Source organism: Anguilla anguilla, chromosome 18 (assembly GCF_013347855.1).
Source record: "Anguilla anguilla isolate fAngAng1 chromosome 18, fAngAng1.pri, whole genome shotgun sequence".
NCBI lineage: Eukaryota > Metazoa > Chordata > Actinopteri > Anguilliformes > Anguillidae > Anguilla > Anguilla anguilla.
The window spans coordinates 5,363,714-5,377,972 of NC_049218.1; the positions used below are offsets into that span (position 1 = coordinate 5,363,714).

The window sequence follows — 14,259 nt, forward strand, 5'->3', positions numbered from 1 at the left end:
GATTTTCTAGTAAAACGGCCATTTCACAGCATGGTGGAGAAAAGACCTTTCCTTGTCATTACACAACATTACATCATTACATTACATCATACGATTACACAGCATCCAGAGCGAGGTACGGTAGTAAACGTCCAGGCGAAGTAGCTTGCAAATTCACCTACCCGGGGGGGGACATTCGCAATAAACAGGAGAGGACGAGACCGTGTTAAATTTCACCACTACTCTTAAAACTCACTGTAACTAGCATGCATAAACGTCAAACCGAGCTACAAGATGAAATACAGGAGAAAAAATAATTATAATAAACGCACAGCCCAGTTCCTCCATTCTGTCGTTATGCCACCTGCTAACAAGCTGGTCTGACTCACACTGGCAGGCCAGAATTTCAGACATGTGCTGCAAGGACACAGAACACTGCCCAGAGCTGGTCAGCAGCCAATCAGGGCGGGAAGAAATGCCTTCCAATCAGGACGCGCATATGGGCGGCATACGCCTGCCCAATCGCACGCTGCATAAAAGGACAGATCGGGCTTTCCACTTCGGCTGGGGCAGAGAAGGAAGAGACGGCCTGGGATATTTTCCCCATGACGACACAGATAACAAGGCAACAGGTGGGCCCCAGGACCACACTAGAAAAAGGGGGGGGGGGGGAGAAAGGTCGCCCCCGGTGAAAGCGTACGGTGACTCAGAGACGAGGAAATGACTCAGCGGAGATCGGGACGCTGGGGTGAGCGACGCCCCACACCACGCCAGTCCCCGCCCCCCGAGCCCCGTGGACAAGATTCAACAACAGCGTGATTCACTACCAGCCCTTCCACCCTAAACACACCGAGAGGAGTCAACCCTGGGACACAGAGTACAGACACAAAGCCAAACTCAGGCCAGGATTTTACTGAGGTTTCTGTGAGGGCACTGTAAGATTATGTATGGAGTTATGAGAATACGCATTTCTTATGCTGTGTTTTTTTTTCTGGTAAAAAAGGTGTTACTGTTTTGACTTTATTTTTTATGTGGCTTTTGAACCAAGAAATGTCTGATGGAATCGCTATGTGTCACTTATATGAAATTACTTATACGAACTGTATTAATAATCGGGCTGATCGATGAGATTATTTGCTTGCGTGGACAGTTCAGGCAAAACTTTAACATTTAGCAGGGAAATGGGTGCATCTTGGAAATAACACGCAAAATTTTCGCGAATGCTGACTTCTCTTTATGCTTCAGGACCAAAACACTGAAAATTTTTAATTGAGACAACAGAGCATACCAATTTTTTTACAGAACAAAACTAGGCTTTCCAAAATTCTAAAGAAAATGGAATCAGTTTCTAACACTCGTTACATTGGTTGCACTAGCCAGAGGGTGGTTCTCTATTGGCTCCATATGCTACGAGGACCCCTATAGGCTCAGCCTGCTACAGTAACCGGCGGAGACGGACGGCAGGCGGAGCCAGTATGCTACATCACTCCCTTCAGTTAGTGCACTGTGGCAGAACCCAGGCTGTGCACGTGACCTGGACCGCTGGGGGTATCTATCCAGCTCTGGAGATGGACGGCACGTTAGAAGGTTATTAAAAGTGAGCTGTGCAAATTTTCCCCGGGATAAGAGCGCCCTGCTAATCGCCCGAATGAATGCAAATGAGGCGCTGGCCTCGACTGCAGCAGGCTGTGCTAGACTGGTTACAGCTCCAGAGCAGAAAACATCTGCAGCAGACCCACGGCCCACCTCCGACGACAACGCTCAATATTGGGGTCCAGGCCTGAGACGCCCCACTCGTCCAAAGAACGATATAACCTGCATGCAGGCAGAGGCTGCACACGCCCTTTCTGTCAGAAACACGTTCTGAGTGCCTTAACCAAACCTGTGTGCCTGCAGGTGTTCAGTTATGGATGCACGTGTTCTCTGATCTCGTCTTTGGCTGCTCAGAGCAATATTTTTTGCCCCACAGTTTGAGGTGTTTCATGAGAAACCGCAAACACCGAAACAACAAGCTTAAGCACTGCAGATCAATGAGCCTGCAGTACTTCAACCCTGCTTGGCCTCTGCATTGTCTCTGAGCTTATCTGGCCTGTAAAAAGGGTTGGTAAACAGCACACAGAAAGCAGAAGTCTAAAGGGGAAAGTGTGTCTGAGTAACAGAGGAACAGCTAGTCAGTAATTTAGCCTGCCTGCTTTCCTGTTGAGTAAGTACAGTTCTGTGATACTGTACTTATAGGACATAATGATGCGCGCAAGCAGGCCAAAATAAAGCTCTACATTCACCGCAAGAAACACAAGACTTCCACTGATAAACAACACTCACTTCAGCGACAACAAACAAGTGCTGTCAGCCACTGGACGCCTGCTGACTCAGAATGACTGGCGAAGCACACGAAACAAGAAGCAACGAGGACACAACGGAGAGCACAGATTTCCAGAGGCAGAGTACACCTCGAAAAAGCCCACAGCCACAGCTGCAGTACGCGCAAAGGTCAGACAGACTGTGGTGAATGTGTGTGTCACCCTGCTGGGGAGAACCACAGCACTGCAGAAAATCCGTGAGAGATGTCAAGGCATCTACACCAAAACATGGCTGAGGTGACAACAGAACCAAGAGAGGATAACTTCAACATGCCCTTTATGGAGATGCAATGGGAAAGGAAGAGAAAGAAAAAAGGGTTAAAGGTAAATTCTGGGTCCCCCCCCCCCCCCGCCCCCGACTTGGACCCATTTTCCGAACATGTGGACCACTAACGATAATTTTGGCGCAGTTTTATTTTTTGCAGAGCTTTGGACACCTGGACAACTGCTCCACTCTGCTGTGCCAGGCAGTCTAATGGGGCCACACAAGCAAGCCTCGAAATGCCTTCGAAAGCTGGTTTTCCACCAGATAAAAGCTTCATTTTTGATACCATTTTCCACTATAGAATAACTCTACAATTTGCACGTCAGCAGGGTGTATTAATGCACACGGGATGGGGGGGCGGGGGGGGGGGGGGTTGCGTTGTAAGGGTCGTTCACTACAGTAACTTCCTTGGCGGCATGCTTCACAGTTCTCTGCTTGCCGTGGTTCACACTGAGAACAATGTTGTCTGCTTCCACTGAACAGCGGTCTGTCAGCTGAAACACCGAATGCCCGGTAATGACTGGGGAATTACATAAATGAACGTCCCCCTCGGGCTACGCAGTTACTATTCTGAGGGAGGTTATTTTATGAGCATTTCAAGGCTCGTTTGCGTGGGCCCCATTACACTGCACTGTGAAGCAGAGAGGAGCGCTTCTCGGGGTGACCAAAGCTCCACAAAGAAAGATGTGACAACATTATTATCGTTACCGATCAGCATGGAGCAAATAGTTCAGAAAAATGGGTCCAAGTATAAAAACATTTTTTTCAAATACAGTTTATCCTTTAAAGAGGAAGGAGGAGGAAGGCAGGGAGAGAGAGAAATAAAGAAGTTACCCTTTACTTGGCCTACACTGTGCTAGGAGAACCAGAGAGAAAAAACAACGATTCAAAGTTCAAACTGCTCTTTACTATGAAGCAATAAGAGGGGGCAAGAGAAGCCATTCCTAATGACCTCTAGTACTGAATGTGTGAACAACACAGGATCCTCTCACCAGATAAGGCCAGCTACAGACAGCAAGAGCCTTTACCTGCATTGTGATAGGCCAGCTACAGAAAGCTAGAGCTTTTACCTGCATTGTGATAGGCCAGCTACAGAGAGCAAGAGCCTTTACCTGCACTGTGATAGGCCAGCTACAGAGAGCAAGAGCCTTTACCTGCATTGTGATAGGCCAGCTACAGAGAGCAAGAGCCTTTACCTGTGTTGAGAGAGGCCAGCTACAGAAAGCTAGAGCTTTTACCTGCATTGTGATAGGCCAGCTACAGAGAGCAAGAGCCTTTACCTGCACTGTGATAGGCCAGCAACAGAGAGCAAGAGCCTTTACCTGCATTGTGATAGGCCAGCTACAGAGAGCAAGAGCCTTTACCTGTGTTGAGAGAGGCTACCGATACAAACAGAGCTTTTACCCGTGTCGTGATAGGCCAGCGATACAAACAGAGAGCCAGCTTGTCCGTGTCGTGATAGGCCAGCGATAAACACAGACAGGATTTACCTGCGTCGTGATAGGCCAGCGATAGAAACCGAGCCTTTACCCATGTCGTGATAGATAGAACCAGAGAGCCAGCTTACCGGCGTCGTGCGAGGCCAGGGCGCGGAGCATCTTCCCGGCGCTGCGGCGGGTCTGCCGCTCCTTGTTGCAGAGCAGCTCCATGAGCAGGTCCAGGGCGCCCGTCTCCTTGAAGACGCCCACCAGCGAGCCGATGCCGGCGTAGGCGCTCAGCACGTGGATGGTGTGCGTGATGCTGATGCCCAGGTCGCTCTTCTTGGTCATCTGCTTGCGCGCCCGGCGCACCAGGTTCTTCACGTCGTCCTTCATGTCGGAGAGCTCCACCTCGTCGAAGGTGACGTCGGACGGGAACTCGCTGCTGGGCCGCTCCTCCTGCAGCGGCCGCTGGACGTCCGTCTTGCGCTTGCCCAGCAGGGTGGGGCAGTTGGCGTAGACGTCCTCCGTGGACATCCACATCAGGATGTTCTCCGTCTTGCTCTCGCCGGAGGACGAGCCCCCGCTGCCCGAGCCGCCGCCCCCGCCGCCGCCGCCCGCCTCGCTGGTCCCGCCCCCGGAGCCGCCCCCGTCGTCCACGGTCAGCAGGCTCCAGCGAATCAGGTACTCCGTCTGCCCGTCGTGCGTGCGGCGCTGGCGAATCAGCTCCTCCGGGTAGGCCTGCAGCTTGGGGCCCAGCTGCACCAGCAGGTTGCCATTACGGCGTTCGCCCACCATGGTCGCTGAGAGAGAGAGAGAGAGAGGTGTCAAAAACCCGCCCCTTTCAAGTGACAGGGCACACCCTTCAACTCCAGCCCCTCAAAGAGGAAACGAGGCTTCACGCCCCGAAACCCAACCGAGCTACCACTGACTGCAACTAGGCCGTTACCGGTGCCGAGACTGACCTCGATTCGGCCAGCTAGATCAGTCGCCGACGAGAAAATCAAGATCACAACATCTCTTCGAGAACAATAAAATAGCCTATAATTAGGTGCCCTGTGTACGTTTTTTTTTTTTTTTATCCAACCGCACCAGTCCGCTAAAGTTGCTGAAAACGTGCGTTCACAATCACGAGTGCTTCCGTGGTCAGAAACACAGTCCAATGTAACAGTCTCGGGCTCACTGCAATCAGATATAAATCTTAACTGGCCATTTTGGTGCAATGGTGGGAGAAACATATCAATCCCATTATCCTTTTCATTCCTTGTCAAAGGAACTGCCACAGAACAGAGTACACTCCGCAGGAAAATTAATGCATTAATTTAGAGAACTCATCTGATTAACAAGTCCTTGAACAAACGCCCTAAACTCATCCTTGGGGACACACAAATGTATTTCTGATTTAATGTGCTCACAGGCCATATCAGTGTAAATTATAAATGGGTACAAAAGATAAATCAACACATCATTACACTTACATAGCTGCACGCTTTGGTTGGAATTAACTAGTGTGCAATGTGAGGGAGAAAAACAAGAGTCATGGAAGCCCTGGTTCCAAAATTCTCTTTAAAAACTTACAGGGACCTAGAAGAGAATTGAACATCTTGTTCAGAATGAAGCCCTGACTGTTGAACACTAAAAGCAGTTACTTATCCATTTCTCTGAGGTGTCCAGCAGCATGAACACAAGACAACTCGTAGCGCACACTGTACATAGGTGAAAAAACAAGGTTTATCAGACAGACTGTTGAGGAGGTGTAGTAGTTACATTAGGAGTTATATGTCTCTCTATGCAAATCAAAACTGATATATCTGAAGTATCAAGCCATTGGTTATATGACCAGTTTGTGGGGACAAACAATTCACCAATTTGAAAATTGATAAATGGAAGTTGTTTCTGTATGGGAAAAACGGATGAAAAAATGGGTCAGGCTGAAGGACAGAACTAGACTATGACAGTCCTTTACATAATTAACATTAAGACCCTTTCCATCTTAGTTCCTCAATACTGTCTGATAGCAGAATGTAACTAATCAGCAACCAGGAAATTCTTCAAGACGAAGCCCATCTTTTTTTTTTTTAAACCAGAAAGTCAGCATGCTTCTCCTAGTTATAGAAGCAACAGTGCCAGTCTTGGCTGTTGAAATTCCCAGACATCAAGTGCAAAATTACCAAAAGCACTAAGTGTACGGCAAGCAATAAAACATTAATGACAAGTTTTCAAAACAGCATAGCTATTTCCTGGAAGTCCACAAATTCTGTGATGTCGTCAGCCAAGCAGGCAAGTGAAACGATGTTTCCCGCAGGGTGTCACAATAGACTGGACGGAATCAAGCTTGGAGCTCAAGGCTACCGCTGTTTTTCATGTTAGCAATAAAAGCTGTCCAATGCTTACAATTTCAAAACATGCTTGCAATGGTTCTGAGACGTCAAGTCAGTACTTAGGAGCTGAACCCAACTGTAATCTCAAGCAGTCAGAGTTAGCAAGAGTTAAATTCAATTTGTGGGTTTACACAGAGAAACACATGGGAGACCGCTAATAACTCAAGAACGTAGTCCACTACGAAGTCACAGAGAGTAGTCTGCAGTCAAAAGCTGAAACGTATTAGGAACCCAGATAAATGCAAAGTAACCGTTTAAGACGGACGCAGTTTCAGAAAACGATCTTTAAAAAAAAAAAAAAGAGATAATCTTAGAGTTAATATTGAACACCGTGAAATAATATAGATCGTTTGACACTGGTCAGTTATTTAATAAACGGAACCACTGGATTTTCTAGAATATCAGTTTCAACCGACAAGCTACGCAAGCCCAGAAGTGTCCCAGAAAATAATTCAAATAATGCAATGACACGTAGTATTCTTGCACTTCCGTTTAGCAGAAAATTTGTTTGTACCGATTAAACCTGACATATTAAGCCTAACAGACTTAGATATCAAAATAATGTGTCTGTCCAGTTTTGGTGCAACTAGATATCTAGTCTAGATCTAAGCGGTCTAAGTAGGCTTGCTACAACAACCTACTTTTGCTTCTGTTCTGAGCCATATTCCTCGGTGCCAAAACCAGAAATAAGCGTCACCCCTGACAGCTGACGTTAGCTAATTTAGAAATTATATCAAATAATTGAGATGGTGATTAAGTTGGCACCCTTTAGATTAAAAAGTACTTAGCAAACTGATATTTAAATAAGCAAACAATTGCTGTCGTGACACTGAAATAGTTAGCTAGTAGCACCACTATGATTAAAAACTACAATGTGACAGTTCGTAGCTAGCTAGCTAGGTAGATTAGCACTAGTAGCAGCATTAATATGTCTAAATTACACCAAGTATCTCGTTCACTGTAGTAACATCATCTCTCGGCAGCTACCTAGCTAGTATTATAAAACAATCGGCTTTTCGTTAGCTAGCTAAATTACCCTCGCTGAAATGAAAACAAATTATGAATTAGCGAGCTAACTAGCTAAACTAGTGTAGTTTGTTGATGCGTTAACAGAGTTACACGTGCCACGAGATAAAGATTTAATTAGCAAAACGTTAGACTGGACTAGCCTAACCTGATTCACTCTGTCCCATTTTCCACGTTGACATTAGACTAGTCTAGACTTAAGAGACGAGACTCTAACACTGTCAGATTTGACATCAGACGGCTATAGACTACTAGCCTAAATATTATCGCCGGTACCTTGCCACCGACTGAGTCCGTTATGGTAGCCTAACTATCTCAAAGTAATAGCATATACCATAGTCAGCTATCAAGCTAACTAGCCATCACGCCACGAATTGAACGTATTGCGTTTAACGTTAGACTACAGCTTTGCTAGCCATAGATAGCTAAATAGTCTAGTAGTTTATAATCACCAAGGAGGTGACATATGCCGCTGCTGAACTTGTAAGCCACGCAGCTAGTCTAGCTCGCAACCAAACTAAACCCGTTCGCTGATTTGGCTAACGACTCTCCGTGTTACGCACGTGTTGACGCACTGCAATATTAAACATCATGCCTATTAGTTAGCTGGGTAGCTAACGTAGTCGGCGAACATACTGTCAGAATTCAATCCAGCTTGCGCCTCTTGTCTTGGCTGAACACATATACCAGGCTAATTAGCTTCAGCTGCTAACAGCTAACATCGCTACAGCTAACTAGGGGGCTAGTACGGCTTGCCCTTATTCCATCTCTTATTGCATCAGAAGAGTAGTGAGTCAGCTCAAGTTCTCTAAACCTGGCTAGTAAATAAACCTGCCAGATTTGAATAGCGAAGTTCACAAAGTTGTAGTGACACTACAGTTACATTTTTTTTTAAACACGGCCTTGTTTATACCTGAACCCCTACAGAAGTAACTGTTCGCCTGCGCCTTTCTTCATCTAGCTAGCCTGTTAACTAGAGACGCCGGAGAGTCGGCGCGGCCTGGCAACACCCCTAGATTTACAGAAGCAACGTTTTACCCACCTCCAGTGTTACAGGGTCTCCTCTTTTTCAGTTTTTTCCCCCTCAATCGATGGAGTTTCCGTCTTCGTAGTAAAGTATCGTTTCCCAGCCTGGAAATATTTTCGCTGCCTCTGAGTGGTACAAGTTGAACCTACCCTGACAAGCAGGCAGGTTGGCAGGTTTCCGTTTTCTTCTTCTGGCGTTAAAGGTTTATCATAGGAGACTATCCTTAGGTAGCACGCAGCTGCCACCTAGAGTGTTGGAGGTATAATTTTAAAAAACGACAAGCCCACCCTCTCTTGTTCGAATTGATTGGTCGAAATTGCTTTATTTGAGCTACAAAATAAATATTTTATTAATAAAAATTGAGGGAGTCTAATCGTTGGTCGGCCTGAGAAAAGGGTCTTCATCCTGGCATGATGTCATTGCAGGACTTATAAATCTTCTGACTAGTCATAATAATCTTATGACTATAAAAAAAAATCATCTTAGATTTTATTTTGCACCTTTATTTATGTAATACTATATATATAATACTATCGCTAATATAATCCTGATGATTAGAACTCATCAGGAAAGGACTATTCATCTATTCCAACATATACTGTAAACAGTCATTCATTTACTATTTATTGTAAAAAAATAAACATCCACTTCCACCAACTCCTCTTTCCTTTTTGGCACATAATAAATGTGAAATTATTATGGTAATTATCATTATGATTGTTGCTATTACAAATGGCATAGAAGTTCTATTCCATTTGTAATAGACATGCAGCACAAGCAGGTTGTGAGAAATATAATTTCATTTCTTTCTTGCTCATATTTGAAGTGCAACATGCTTTACCTAGTCCAGCCCTAAGAATAGGTTCTGGTCATAACACCCAGTACCACATGCCCCCAGATGTTTTATTTTTGGCTTCTCTCAGGAATAAAATTAACATATTTTTTTAATTTGGCATTTGTGATATTTATTCATGGTGATTTCAGGTTATACAAGTCAAAAGCATTATTCTAAATATGGCAATGAGCACACTTCGGCACACCCCCCAATCGCCAAAGCTTTTTTTTTTAAACACTGAAAGTTAACTATCCCAATCCTCTGCAATGAGTTTCTGAGCACACCACTAGGTGGCAGCTGGTCTTCATGCCAGCCCTGGCAGCCAGCTGTAAACCAGTCAGCTCTGCTTTCTTTAAATCCTGTTTTTCTTGTTTTGTTGTTTTGTTTTGTTTTGTTTGTATAAAGAATAATTGTTCATTTTCACTATGCAAACTGAGAGAGAGTGTCTGTATCACCTCCACACGCAGCGCATAAGAAGCTAATGAATGTTGAATTTTCAGTTTATTGAAAAAAAAAAAAAAAGTGCACAGCTTTACCCATTGTGCATGCCAAGGATTGTAAAGTATGTGACGCTTCCAGTGAATTACCTCTGGTTTAAGTAAGTCACACACAAAGCACATGTGACAGAGACCAATAGAAACACTTCAGCTTGTGAATGCCAGCATTCCCATTGGCTCCCTCCACCTCCATGTTAATCCAACGCACTTTTCAGGAAGTGGGGAAGGAGAACGTAACAGCCAGGGGACTAATTATATATTGAGCTGAACCCGCAACAGAGCGAAATCCAACATGGAACCAAGATGAGGCCGAGTAATTATAAGAAGAACCTATTGAGAAGCTTTAATTTGTGTTATGAAACACTGACCACCAGAAATGGAAACATTAGCACATGAACCTATATGGCCTCATAAGGCATTACTGTACAGTAGCCTGCATAATTGGGATATGGGTTCAATCTGGGCCATTTAATTTGCAAGCTATGATTGGGAGTCATCGACATTGTCCTGCCAGGTTAATGTTTTTGTCACCGAGGGTTCATGGGGTTATCAATGTATTTCATTTGAGTTTTTCTTCCCAACAACATGCCAGGACCCCACATGTGCATATAGACTGCCAGAGATATGCCTGTCCTCCAGTCTGCTGCTTGTATTACGTGGACTGTAGTATGAAAGACGGCAACTGGCCAAAAGTCTAGTTCCCCAGAGGAGCTGCACTTTGGTTATGGGGTCCTTCCATGTGTTCTGAAAGAATGACTCCAAACTGCAGAGAAAAAAGGGGGAAATTGTTTATGAAAAATAGCAATTGTTCACCTCAATGTCATTTTCAGTATTTCACATTTAACACAGGGATTTTGTTAGCTTCTTCAGTAGATCAATTGAATGATTAACAGCTCAAGCACTGTATCTGTCCTCATGATATTATGTAGAAGATTATTAATATGAAATAACCCCTTTGGTCATGAGGCGATAGCATAAGTATGTATTCAGAATTATCCTTTTTGGCTGGACCGCAACAGTGGGGCCAGCCCTACAAACGCGAATGTCTGTGACTGAGTGAGTGATAAAGTTACACCGCACATGTCTGTGACGTCGGCCGGTTCGGTCCAGCCATATACTAGGTTTTAACCTGGTCTTGTTTCATATAGCTCAAAGCCCATGCCTTCAACTCTCCATCTAAATGAATATTTATGTAGTGAATCAAACCACCTGACTAATGAGAACTGCTTCAAAGTAAATTTAGAAAGGATTCTGGGTTCTCAAGCTCTGAACTAGCTCCCAGAATTCGGTGTCCCAAAATGAACAGAAACTGCTCACAGGTACCTACGCTGGCAACTGTGTAGATAAAAGGAATTTGCTACAGTGATGACAAATTTTGGCCTGAATACAAAGTGATGTGGTTTGAAATTATGCATTAAAATTGAGGCAGTGCAGTCGCAGGGCTGAAACAAAAATGCAGCTGCATTATAAAACGCGGTAGTGCTGATCCTCTGGCTGCCACTGGGTTCCTGCATCAATTCTTATCGTTTTGATCCTGAGGCGACTGGAAAGCTGAATGTAACAGTTTTGTTAGGCTCAGATGGGAATCGGAGGGTGATTGGGGGGGGGGGGGGGGGGGGGCGGGCAGTACCTCTGTTTGCATCAGCACTTAATATGGCTGCGAGGATGTTTGAATTTTTATTACTGAAAAAATAAATTGTTGCACCTGGAGTGATACCTTTGTGTGAATTTAATGCAAATTCTGTTCTTTATTTTAGTCCAGAAGCAAGAATACTGTGCAGCCCTCTTTCAGTCCTTAAAAAAAAAAAAAATTACACACACTTGTTGTTCTCCAGGATATGCCCTGACCATAGCACAAGCCATTTTAGAGTAACCTTCAAACCTAATATTTATTTAGCAATGTTCAGCAGAGTGTGGAATATCACTACACATGAATTGTAGATGGTTTATCATAAATCACGTTGAGGAACCCTGGTCACGCTGGAAGACCCAGGGTCCAATTTAACTGTCACATCAGCCTTTGTAAGCCCGGAGACATTTTTATACAACCCCTGCTTGGCATTTGTATGTAGTGAACCATATCTTTATGACACTGTAGTTAGCATCCGCTCTGCCAAGGATGAATAATGGTGGATCCTCAGGCAGTAATGTCTGCTTAGGACACGTGCGTGTCGGCATTCTCTCAAACTGCCAAAAAATGCGGTGAAGAGACAGGCCTACAAGAGTACCAAAAGAAAGCAAAAGTCCTGCCAAGTGTGAGCTCAGCCAGCTGATTTCACTAATTAGTTCCACCTCCTGGCTGAAGTAATTATACTAATACAGGTGATTGGAACAAAAATAATGGAGGGGACTTTTGCTTTCTGACCTGGATTTTCTACCTCTCTCTACAAATACGATTGAGGGAATATGAAAATTGAGGATACAATTTGTTCTATAATGGATTCAGGTACAATTGTTGAAATAACAATGGCAATCAGCGTGGCTAGCCAAACATTCTGTGTTCAAAATGAAAAATCGACTTTCCATTCCCAAATAAAGTGTCTTCAGCATACATGACGAGGGCGACGGCTTGGTTCTGCTTGAGATTTGACTCGAGCTCTGCCCGGTGTCCTTGAAGGCCCTTGACGAACGGAGAGGAACATCTCTGGTCACTCGACGGGAGGAACCCCCGGGGGAAAAGATCTGTTGTCATCACGGTCCAGTGAACGACTTGCACAAGGAAACAGGGAGCTGTATCAAGGGCCATGCACCTGCCATAGCAAGTCACCCGGTTTCACCTCAGATTCAGTTATTTCTTCTCATTCAGATTTCTGGAATTAGTATGTTCTCATGAACCAAAATTCCTCTCTCAACAGAACACTTTATCCATGATTAGCATGCAATATTTGTCCATTATTGTTGAAATGGCAGCACATTTGAAGCACTTGAGCATGATATTCTATTACACTCAGACTGAGATTGACCTTGTAATCTTACAGTTTATAGCAAATAAACATTGAAACACAGAGTACCTTCAGTCGATACAATATAATTAACATATCACTCACTAATAAAGCTCTCATCACTCAGAAATGAGGAATAACTGAATTATATATAGCATTAAATTAGCCACGATGTGTTTAGCCTGCCATTCACCAACTGTATATATTACAAGTGTCTATGTCAAACACTATGGCTCATCATAATACTTAAAATGGCATAAATTATAGACTATGTTTTTTCATGCTGTGTGAAACTTCATTTTCTTTAAGGACAGGTTGACAAAATTGAAATGCCAAACCAAACAGCAGCCCAATAAGTCTAATGACTTGGTAAGCAATCAGTGTTTGTGCATAATATGCTGTTGAGCATAACTCAATCCAAGACAGAGCAATCAAATATAAATTAAGGCCCCAGCTTGTCTGCTTGTACCTCTCCCGTTATCATATTTGTCCATTAGGGGTTTACAGCCATATGTTAAACAATATGGCTTCCATTAGCAAAGCAAACATTTCCAAAAAAGCTACCAAATACAGAAATTCATCTGTCTGCACAGTACACTAGATAAATGATTTTGTTCAGGGGATGCTACTGCTTTATCTTGGCCCACAGGATCTCTGCTCGCAGCTATATTTAAGATGGTGACGGTCCACAGTACTTAACATTCGATCCATCCGCATTTTTCTAGGGTATTCTGGGAAATGTAGTGCTAGGCCTTTCAGAGAGGCTCAGATGGAGATCAGCATGATGGCAGAGTAACAGCCAGCACGGTGCATGGCGGCACTTTTTCAGTTGCTTGGATGTTAGTCGTGTTGCCGCCTTTTATTCGCATCTTCCTTTTGAACCTTCGAGAGATCAAAGACGTGAACGAGAGGTTTCGTTCAGCCCGTGGGACACCTGACTTCAATGCTCTGCTATGACCCTTTTTTTTCCTGAAGTGCTATAACCCTTTTCTCCTGTGACACAACACCACAGTAGGCGACAGGTACGTCGGGCAGGGTCACCTGGCAGTCATAATCAGGGCGTGAATTGTGAAAAAAACAGAAAAGGGGAGGGGGGGGGGGGTCGTTATTCATGGTGGTGGGGTGGTGGTGACGACAGCAAAAGCGGATGGGAGAGAGGGCTGGGTGTGTGAGCAGCGATCACCGAGCGCATTTAAAACCGAAGAATATAGTATAAACTGCAAGTATATAAACTGTAAGTATAGTTGTTGTTTGGGATTTATTATTACATACAAATGAGAGACAAGCATGGGGGTGGGGGGGGGATTGGGGAGTTCATCAAGCGGACAACATGAGCAGCGGTAGGTAAACTCCCCCTCGTTCCACCCCATGAATTCGCACTCTGGTCATAATTTTAAATCGACTGAAACCAATGTGTGGGACTGGTGGTCACAGTGCCAGTGACTGATTAAAGAGGTCAGAGGATGGCTGTGGTCTGTCAGACAAAAAGCTACAAAACAGGAATATCCCTCCATCTCTGACTGCTCTTG

At 44.5% G+C, this 14,259-nt stretch overlaps 1 protein-coding gene across 3 annotated transcripts in view; it reads right to left on the reverse strand.

Annotated features, from left to right (window-relative positions):
• Positions 1-8,666, reverse strand: part of LOC118217871 (cullin-9) — a 48,852-nt gene extending 40,186 nt beyond the window's left edge. For all 3 annotated transcript variants that reach the window (XM_035399987.1, XM_035399986.1, XM_035399985.1), the window contains exons 1-2: positions 8,472-8,666; positions 4,172-4,825 (exon numbers count right to left, since the gene is read on the reverse strand). In XM_035399987.1, coding sequence (XP_035255878.1) covers positions 4,172-4,820 — 649 coding nt within the window. In that variant the 5' untranslated portion in view covers positions 4,821-4,825; positions 8,472-8,666. The remainder of the gene's footprint in view (positions 1-4,171; positions 4,826-8,471) is intronic.
• Between the last annotated feature and the right edge of the window lie 5,593 nt (positions 8,667-14,259).